Source organism: Pteropus alecto, unplaced genomic scaffold, assembly GCF_000325575.1.
Source record: "Pteropus alecto unplaced genomic scaffold, ASM32557v1 scaffold14, whole genome shotgun sequence".
NCBI classification, from domain to species: Eukaryota; Metazoa; Chordata; class Mammalia; order Chiroptera; family Pteropodidae; genus Pteropus; species Pteropus alecto.
In genome coordinates this window covers 13,192,013-13,202,670 of record NW_006436810.1, presented here as the reverse complement: position 1 = coordinate 13,202,670, position 10,658 = coordinate 13,192,013, and the positions used below count along the sequence as shown (strand labels likewise).

At 37.1% G+C, this 10,658-nt stretch overlaps 1 protein-coding gene across 1 annotated transcript in view; it reads right to left on the bottom strand.

Moving 5' to 3' along the window:
* The window catches only part of CCDC102B (coiled-coil domain containing 102B), a 171,012-nt gene that overhangs the window by 15,755 nt on the left and 144,599 nt on the right, over positions 1-10,658 (bottom strand). Inside the window, exons 6-7 of the mRNA XM_025048125.1 lie at positions 10,366-10,469; positions 8,450-8,648 (exon numbers count right to left, since the gene is read on the bottom strand). Coding sequence (XP_024903893.1) covers positions 8,450-8,648; positions 10,366-10,469 — 303 coding nt within the window. The remainder of the gene's footprint in view (positions 1-8,449; positions 8,649-10,365; positions 10,470-10,658) is intronic.

Below are 10,658 nucleotides of genomic sequence, written 5' to 3'. Positions count from 1 at the left end.
TGAACCATTTCCAGATTTTGCAGTGTTTAATAGGTATTTTAATAGGAAGGTGTCAGAGCATTTCAAATATGACTAACTGCCAAATTGTTATAGATCTCGCTGCTTGAAAAGCAACAGCTGGAACCAATTTTATCCTCATCCCTGGTCTCTATGAGTCACTGTGTAAATTGTCAGGGTAACTGTCATTTTTGTTATAAGTTTGAGCTGGTCATGTGTTTTCTATTCTATCAGGATTGCATATTTTAAATTCTACACAATTTTTAGGGAATAAATTTATAAAAATGTAGGTGACTTGATGAATATCTTTTCATATAAGAAAAATTAAATCGGCAAAGCAATTTACAGAAAAAAAATGAACAGCAAGGACATTTGATCAAAGACAAATATGAGACAAGGAAAGGAAGTCAGAATAAAGTAAACATTTAAAGAAAAATTAAATTTTGAAATTGTGTACGTGTTTAATTCTGTTGGGCATCTCCTACAAGATGCAATGAGAAATGGCCTTTATGATGGAGGCATGAGATATTATAAGGAGAGGCTATGTTTAAACAATGACTAAAATGAAAAAAAGAAAAAAAAGGGGAAAAAAAGCTATCTTAGAGAAAGATAAGAGAAACCCAGATTTCAAAAGACAGATTTCAAAATTGTCTTGAATCAGAGTAGTAGCAGCAATAAAAATTTAACAAACTTGAAAAAGCTCTCTCATAATTCAGAGGAAGAACAATGTAGGAGTTTAAAATGCTTGGAAAGAATATAATTGATACAGAAAAAAAAAGGCAGGATAAACAAATATTGGCATTGCTGAAGGAGTAATTGATGATCACAAAGTGGAAAAAGAAAACCACAGAAAAGTAAAAAGACATAGGAAATAATACTGCATCTAAAATCTTCCTAAGCTGAAATTTCGGGATCTGAAGATGTGGAAATTGTGGTATTGGTTGCCTATTTACGAAGATAAAAAATGATTAATCATTGATGTAAATCTAAAGCATAACAGATATAAACAAAGTCAGGCTAAAATCAAATTTACTTAAATAAAACTGAATTTGTATCTCCAGCTTATATATTATTTTTACTCATGTAATTTCTACAAGGGCAGGAAGAACAAAAGCAAATATGAAGATGAACAATTCTTCACATAGAGAGGTGTTTAAAATGTAATGGTATTCTTAACCTTAACTACACAGATGTAATTAAGAGGTTCAAGATTTTTTTAAATAACTGAAATGACTCTTAGTAGAGACAAAATCTACATACAACTTCTAAACCAAATGTAGGGGGTTAGCCATGAAACCAGCACCGCACAGCATAAGCCCCACAGAAACACACAGAATGAATGGACAACATCAAACATGCACAAGCAATGCAGAAAAGAAAGCTTACTAATATTTTATTTATGACATTTGGTTAATATTTTAAACCCTTTTATAAAAGACAAAACTCTCAGATTGACTTAAAGTAACACCCATTTATAATCTGTATAAAAGGAGCCCAGGAGTAAACCTAAAAAAAAAAAAAAAATGGAAGATGGCAATTTGAGCATCAACCCTGTGCTGCCCCTTGTCCCCAAACCCCCCAGTCTCTGTAATAATACAGCATCATGGGCACAGGTGGGCAACTCCTAGGGGATGCTTCTCGTGTTTTGAATTCTATCAGAATCATGGGAGTGAAAACCAGGATGAGATCACATGACGATAGAACCAGGACAAATGCAGCAGGAAGAGGTGCAGACCTACCTCGTGGGGGACCATGGTCCCTATAGCAAGTCCTACCTCGGCCGCCTACGAGTCCCTCAAAGAAAGCTGTATGTGCCTCACTGCGGCTCTTATTCCAAAAAGCCCCTTCAACATCCTGAGCGTCTGCTGAATTGAAAGGCATGGCACTGGTTGGTTTCTCGCCTTGAGGTCTCCATGGTGGGGAGAGAGATCCTACTCGAGTATGGGGCTGAGAGCAGAGCTTTCTCCCTGCAACTCAGCAGTAGAAGTTTCCCCGTATCGCCACCATAATACCCTGTTGGAGCAGGAATTGCTGGGCCCTCTGCGACCACATGGTTTGTTACAGCTGAGGGACACTAACATCCTCAAATAGCTACTGAGGGGGCCAAAAAAACCACATCCAAAATGATGCAGAATAGCACATCCATCAGTAGACAGAATAATCCTATGCGGATGAAACCAGACAATAGAAGTTTTATTTTGTAACTAAAGGAAAAGTGACATCATATTATAATTTGAACTTAATTGATGAGACCTTTGCTTCAAAACAAGAAAAAAATAGAACACCTCAGGCCACTGTTGCTGGCCACAGACAACAATTAGGAGAAAGAAAAAAAAAAAGGCCAAATTGCAGTCACACTTTTAAAGGCTCCTGAAATGTGTGGCTGCAACAGAACTAGATACCACCTGTCACTTTTTACTATTTTGTTTTTCTGGAGAAGACGTTCTGGTGACGGCCTGGCTCAGTGCTTTTAGGGACGCCTTGAGGACCGCCATGACAAAGAGCATGGAAGGCCAGCTCTCCCAGGACACTGGTGCGTTCTCAGGCTCTCTGGGAACCAAGAGCTTCTGGAAAAATAAAAAAAAGTCTCCCACGATCCCACTAGAAGCCAAGGCCTGGAAGTAAAGCAAGAGACGACGGCTCCCAAGGGAGCCAAAACAATGAACCGACGAACAAGGAGGTTGTATTGGGAAGAAACGAGAGGGGAAAACAGAATAAAAGTAAATATCTTTTGTGTTCAAAGAGGTCAAAAAGGATGAAAAACAGTGCATCCATAATACATAAAGATGACATTTAAGCAGAATGAGAAAGAGCTTAAAATTAAAAGATTAAAAGTTTTACCTCGAATCCTCATTTTTTATTAAATTATGAGTGTTGTACTATAATAAATAGGGAATTAAGAACAGAAGATAGAGACGAGGAATTTAGAAATGTTGGAAAGCGGGTATTCCACGATGAGAGCGCAAATCACACTAGGGAGCATTCCCGATTAATTCATCACGTCTCATGTTCATTTAGAATGAACTGAGTAATAAAAGTCCAAAGGAAAAAAAATTAAAAGGGGCCCAATGGAAAACTACAGAAACAAATAAAAATGGGCGATGGTTTCCAAATGGATCATGTTAACAGAATGTATTAAAACAGCCCCAGTGAGGAGCTGCGCACCTACCCAGGGGTCAGCTCGGGGGTCATCGCGTCTCCCACACCAAGCACAGCCACATTTTCACTCCGAGCAATAAGCCAGGGCCAAGCCAGGCCACGGAGGCCTTTGCATTTTGGAGGAAGATGTGCAGATGTGTAAGTTAGCCCCGGGTGACAGCTCCTCCTGGGACGTGGGGACAATACTGTGTTTTCAACAGACTGATTTAAAACTGACTAACAGCTCCTTTCTTCTACATATTTTTACTAACCTCCATAAGAGCTATGGCATAAGATAGGCACACGTTACTGAATGCACGAGAATAAATGACGGCAAACGATTTTCTGTATGTATTGTTTTACATTTTACATAAATCTGTGGCGCTTTGCAATAAAATATTAAATTTCCCTATTGCAGTATCTTCTTTAGGTTGTTCAGCATAAACCATGCTAAAGTGACTATAGTTCTATTGTAAAGTGTTTATATTGAACTCGGCTGATTTAACAAATAATGCAAAGGGGGTATTTCTAAAACATAGCGTTGTTTCCTCATTAACGTAGCTATGAATTTTAATTCTAATTTAAGAAAGATATTTAGGTTTCAATTTTCTTTTGAGTTTTCTAGTATTTACAACTAAATTTTTTCCTTAAAATGAGATAATATTTACAGAAAATTTCAGACAGTTTACTGCTTAATTAATGTATATATTTTTATATCACAATATTGTGCCTCTGGTATTTTTAAGTTTAATATACAAGAATTTTAGGTGTGTGATGCCAAGTTATTATAGAATTGCTTAGTAGAAATGTGAATAATTTCATCAAGATATTTCAAAAGAAAGAACAGATACCAAAGAAGAGGATACAGGTTTAAACAGTTGAATTTGAGGACACCGTTACAATTTTGAAATTTTATGTAAGGCATTTCCAAGATTTCTTTAAACGTGCATTTTCCATTTTGCACAAAAAATTTACTCTCTAAGTGTATATGCTCTGAACGAAATGATCTTTAAAGTAGAGAGAGATAAACTAATATTTGCTGCATATTTATTAATGTCAGTTGCTGTCAGATGTTTCTCATACATTATTTCATTCAATTTTTGAGGGAATATTATATAGTTTTATTATAAATAACTTCCTCAAAGTCAAAGAATAAAAAACAAAGCCTATCTGCGATCTAGCTGGAGGAATGTGGGCATAAGTAAAAGCTAATCAAAGTTATTTTACTTGCGGTGAAATAACTTTGCAAACAGTTTTACTATTGTTTGCAAAGATAGCTGATGACGACAAACACTTAAGATGGCCCCATGTGTACATGCGGCTCTTCCATAAATCCATGGGGTAAATTTCTCCTGAATGAATTTGCATCCTTACAACAGATGGCCTTGTGATCTACTTTGAGCAGTAGACCCTGGAGAAAGGGGCGTTGTGAGACAGCCCCAGAAACCCTTTTGAAAGCCAACATCTACCTGAAGAAACTCAAGATTGACTGCTGTGTGTTGAATGGTTCTAGGGAGCAAGGGAGAAGCCCAGCTAATGAGGGCCATTCCTCACCCCAGACGAGGTATCAGAACTGTGAGTGAGGTCGATTTGGACATTCTGGCTGCTGTGATCTCTCTGTGGAATGCAGCTGCAAGAGTCACCTCAGCCTCCTTTATTTAAAGCAGAAAAACCACCCAGATGAGCCCAGAAGACCCTCAGAACTGTGCTGAACAATTTTTAGATGTTTTAGACAATTAAATATTTGAGTAATTCATTTTGCTTAAACATACATTGGTACCTGGAAGTAAGGTGCTGCCATGATGAAACCCTAAAATAGGTGGCAGTGGTTTAGGGACGATGAAGAAGCAGACACCGGAAGCAGTGAAGAGACTGTGACAGCAACGGAATTGTTGTTGGAGGCTGGAGAAAGACTCATGTTAGGCACTGGTGCAAGAGTTGGCAATAGTGTCACCCGTGAGAGCAAGGAACACATAACTATGTAATAAACCCGTGGATCTAATTAAGAAGATTTCCAGGCAGAATGTTGTTCAAGTGTCAGATGTATGATAAGCAATTATAAGGGAAAAGTAAGCTAAAATATTATTCAATTTTCAAGCAGATTTTAGAGGAAACAAACAGAAGGCAGTCTCAAAGTAAGAAGTTTTCTGCAAGAAAAGATAAAATCAAATTGGCTATAACACCTCTTATTAAGAACTAAGCAAGACTTAAAACAGGGCTTAATAGCAGTTCATAAATAGACAAAGAATATAAAAATTTTGAGTGTTATGCATAGCAACCAGATGAGCACAAAGAAAAGAGACACCTGACTCCAAAGGAATACAGAGGTGATTAGTGGGACACACATGTAGTGAGTTCTGGTCAGATTCATATAAAACTCTCAAAGGTTTAAAGAAAGTTCTACCAGGAAAATCAGCAATAGATTAAAATAAAATTAATGGAGTTAAAATGAAAAGAGACCTGGGCTTCCCCAATATTCTATGGTCAGGATATGGGAGAAAAAAGCTAATTGACAGCCAACATGGCCATTTAAAAAAAGTTTTATTGTGGCAAAAGATAACAAAATTTAGCATCTTGAAGCAAGTCTTAAGGTACACAGTGTAGTGGCATTAAGTACATTCACGTTGTTGTGCAGCCCTCACCACCATCCATCTCCAGAGCTCTTCATTTTGCAAAAGAGAAACACTGTATCCACTAAACAATAACTCCCCATTTCCTCCATCTCTCCAGCTCCTAGCAACCACCCTTCTACCTTGTCTCTGTGAGTGTGACTACTCTAGGGACCTCATCGGAGTGAACTCACATGCTTATTTGGAGACTATCAGTTCTTTGTATCTATGAGTTTGTTTCTGTTCTTTTTTTTTTTTAGATTACATATATAAGTGAAATCATAATGGTATTTGTTTTTCTCTGCCTGACTTATTTCACTTAGCATAATATCCTCTAGGTCCATCTATGCTGTCACAAATGGTACGATTTTGTTCTTTTTCATGACTGAGTAATGGTCCATTGTATATCTATCCTACCTACCCATTTGTCTATCGATGGATATGGAAGCTGCTTCTATATTTTGGCTATTGAAGTAATGTTTCAGTGAACATAGAACTGTGTACATCTTTTTGAATTAGTGTTTTGGATTTCTTTGGATAAATCCCCAGAAGTGGAATTGCTGGGTCATGTGGTAGTTCTATTTTAAATTATTTGAGGAATTTGCATATGTTTTTTCCATATTTAGAATCTCGCCAACAGTGCCTAAGGGTTCCTTTTTCTCTACATCCTCACCAACACTTGTTTATTGATTTATTGAGATGAGAGGCATTCTGACAGGAGTGAGGTGGCATCTCATTGCATTTCCTTGATGATTAGCAACGTCGAGCATCTTTTCATATGTCTATTGGTCATCTGTATGAGCTCCTTATATATAGTAGATATTAACCCCTTATCGGATGTATCATTGACAAATATCTTCTCCTATTCAGCAGGTTGTCTTTTTTTGTTGTTGATGGTTTCCTTTTTCCCAGTACCATTTATTGAAGAGATTTTCTTTATTCCATTGTATATTCTTGTCTCCTTTGTCATAGATTAGTTGACCATATATACATGGATTTATTTCTGGGCTCTATTCTGTTCCATTAATCTATGTGTCTGGTTTTATGCCAGTACCATGCTGTTTTGATCACTATAGCCTTGTAGTTGAGTTTAATATCAGGCAGTGTAATACTTCCAACTTTGTTCTTCTTTCTCAAAATTGCTTTGGCTATTTGGGATCTTTTGTGGTTCCATATGAATTTTAGGATTATTTGTTCTAGTTCTGTGAAAAATACTACTGTTATTTTGATAGGGATTGCCTTGAATCTATAGATTGCTTTTGGTAGTATTGATGTTATCATGATGTTAATTCCGATCATGAGCATGGTATATCCTTCCATTTATTAGTATCTTCAAATTTTTTCTTTAATGTCTTATAATTTTCCAAGTACAGGTTTACTTCTTTGGTTAAATTTAGTCCTAGGTGTTTTATTCTTTTGAATGAAATTGTTTTCTTAATTTCTCTTTCATTAGTAGTTCATTATTGGTGTATAAAAATGCAACTAATTTGTGAATATTAATTTCATATCCTGTTACTTTATTGAATTTGTTTATTAATTCTTATAGGGTTTTTTTGTGTGTGGAATCTTTAGGATTTTGTCATATAGTATCATGTCATCAGCAAATAAAGACATTATTGGTTCTTGGGTGCCTTTATTTTTTTCTTTATTTTTTTCTAACCTGGGTGCCTTTATTTTTTTCTTGTCTGATGGCTGTGGCTAAGACTTCAGTGCTATGTTGAACAGCCATGGTGAAAGTATACTTCTTTGTCTTATTCCTGATGTTGGAAAAAAAGTTTTCAGCTTTTCACCATTGAATATGATGTGAGTTGTGGGTCTGTCAATTATGTTGAAGTAGGTACCCTCTATCCCCACTTTGCACAAAGTTTTTATCATAAATGGATGTTGGATTCTGTCAAATCCTTTTTCTACATCTATTGATATGATCACATGGTTTTTGTCCTTCATTTTGTTTATGTGGTTTATCACATTAATTGATTCATGGATATTCAACCTTGCATCCCAGAAATCCTGCATTGATTATGGTGTCTGATCTTTTTAATGTATTGCTGAATTTGGTTTGCTAATATTTTATTGAGGATTTTTGCATCTATGTTCATCAGAGATATTAGCCTATACTTCTCTTTTTTTGTAGTGTCTTTGGTTTTAGTATGACTATTATGTCGAAGAGAGAATGACTAAGAGGAAAAGCAGGAATCCAGAGAGTAAAGCTAAAATTAATTGTGTTCTCTCGGGTACCAGTTGCTGTGTAAGAAGCACAGGATTCAGTACTGATTGATGAGAAACTAACTATATAGAGAAACAGGCCTGGGATGCAGATATCCTGGCCCATCCAAACGTCTGAGTAGGACTGTCTGGGACATGTCAGCCCCAGTCACTCTCCCATTTGGATGTAACCTCTAGAGTGACCCATCCTGTATCACACACAACAGAACCAACTTTTCAAGCCCAGTCAACTCACAGAATCTTGAAGAGTAAAACTCATTGTTCTTTCACGCTAAGTTTTGGTATAATTTGCTGTACAGCAAGACATAACTAAAACAATATTTTTGTTCCCAACATTTGGTAGGGTTGATCATTGAAGCCAATGACAGTCATAAACTGTTACCTGTATAAACCAAATGTCCACGAAGCAAATCATTCCTGCATGAGGATTCATCTTTTAGTGTTTTCTTCCACAATCCTGTCCACCTAACCTACTGTACCTTGATTTCCTCATTTGGTTTAGGAGGATAATGATAGGCCCCATCACATAAGTCTATAAGGATTAAATGAGTAAATATATGTGAAGCCCCTGGAATGATGCTTTGCTTACAGCAGTCCTGTAGATGGTAGCTGTCAACAAGAGTCTGTGTTGAGATTGTAGAGGGAGCTGCCCCATCTGCTTGTATCACGATAGTCAAGCTGTAGGACATGACATAATGAGAATATCAAAGGCCGCTTTTTGCTTGAGGATTGTGGGAAGGGGAGACTTTCTAGAAGTTTTTAATTTCCCCTTTATGTGCTTTGGCCTGGAGATGGGTTGTATATGAAGACTTGCTACAGAAAGTAAGTCAGGTATTGAGAAATGAGGGCAGGGAGACTTTTGTTTTCCACCTGCGTTGGGGATCTTGGCAGACAGATGCCTCTCACTGCCCCACACCCATGCGTGTCAAAGCCACAGATAAGCAGAGGAAACAGGCAGAGGGAGGTGCCAACATCCAGCTTCTCAAAGCTGCACTCAGCTTTCATCTGTGGCTGACAGCCCATCCCGGGGCCCACGCCGAAGGTCTCGGCTGGGTCAGTCCCTCCATCAACTGGTTGGTCGGGGGTGAGACAGCAGATGACTGAGGTTCAGAAAGAGCAGAGATAGAGCCAGCTTATCAAGAGTACCCAGGGACGAAACGGACCAGTCGTTTACCATGTGGCCTGGTCAGTACTCAGCAGCACACACACGAGGGCCAGGGTAAGGCCAGCGGCCGGCCTCTTCGCCCCCATCCTCCACTTCTCATTAGTCACACCATCCTTCATGTTAGAGGCCAGAACGGGATAGAAGGGGAGGCTCAGTGAATGACAAAGCCTTTTAGAAAAAGAAGAGCTAACTCATCATATAAAAATAAGCATTATCCACTGATCAATGGGGGATGAGAAAAAACAGGTACATTAACTGAATTAAATTTTACAAGCTGGATTCATTTGGAATTAGCTATGTCAGCTTATGTAGTGTCTTTTCAATTTCTTAATCTTGATAACTAAACTTAAATATGAAGCAGTATACTATGCTATATCAGAATACCTTACGGAAATAGTCCTCTAAGTACAGTTTTTATTCTGTGCCTTGTTCACACCACTAAGAGGGAAATCACAGCTTCATTTCAGCCTCATTGGTACCTGAATACGACTTTCCAGTGCTGTGGGCTTTTCTGTGGTTTTACTGCAAAATGTTTACGCAGATAGTTTAGTTTCCCAGAGGTGCTTGTTGCTTTTCCTTAGTTTTAATCGCAGGCAATCTATTTTTCTGAGAATGTTTGTATAAATCAGGGTGCAAATCTTAGCTTACCTTTTTAGTCTCCTTATGACACAAATCATATTTGACACCTTTGCCCACTTTGGCTTTATATCAAGAATTATACCATGTTTGTTGTTACTTCTCTGGGGTGAAAAAGATATTTTTTACACAACATGTCACCCCCTACCATGTAGATAGAAACCACACAGGCACAGTCTGTCAATTACTTAAACAATCATTACTTTTACTTAAATACAGTGGTTCTTTCTCTTTATCAACGACCCAGCAAATTATACGGTTTACAACTTTCTTGCAGATATTATAATTCTTTCAGCTTTATGTAAAATGTATTCTACAATTGCCTTTGAGAAATTTTATACCTTTTAGAATTAAAGTTGTTTTTTAAATGATATTTAAATTGCCTTTATTATAATATACGACATCTATTGGGCAAAAAACAAAAGCTAAGCAGCCTATGGATTTAAGGATTGAGTGTGTTTCTTTCATTAATATTTCTAGTTAACAAAAAATAATGTTACTGATGTTTAAGAAAATACGAAAAAAAAAAATAGATAAAGATTTTCTTATCCAAGGTCTCCATCTTGAATTCAACATATTTTGTGAAATAATTACCGATTTTGTAAGTGCCTGAGTTCAATTTCCAAGTTTTCGTTTGCTTCTTTCTGTTCATCCAGACATCTCTGGAGCTTGTGGATCTGATTCAGGAAATCACCAAGCTGAAAGCAAAGGAGAAAACGCTTGAGTTAAAATGACCGACATGAGAAAACCCTTTTAATAACAAGCTCTATTGTTTGCATGGCACATTCTTATGCATGTGTCTTTCGTATATCCGCATGAATATATGGGAATAATCATTTTCGATAGAATGAATGCTTATATTCGATAATAGAATGAATCCACATGAA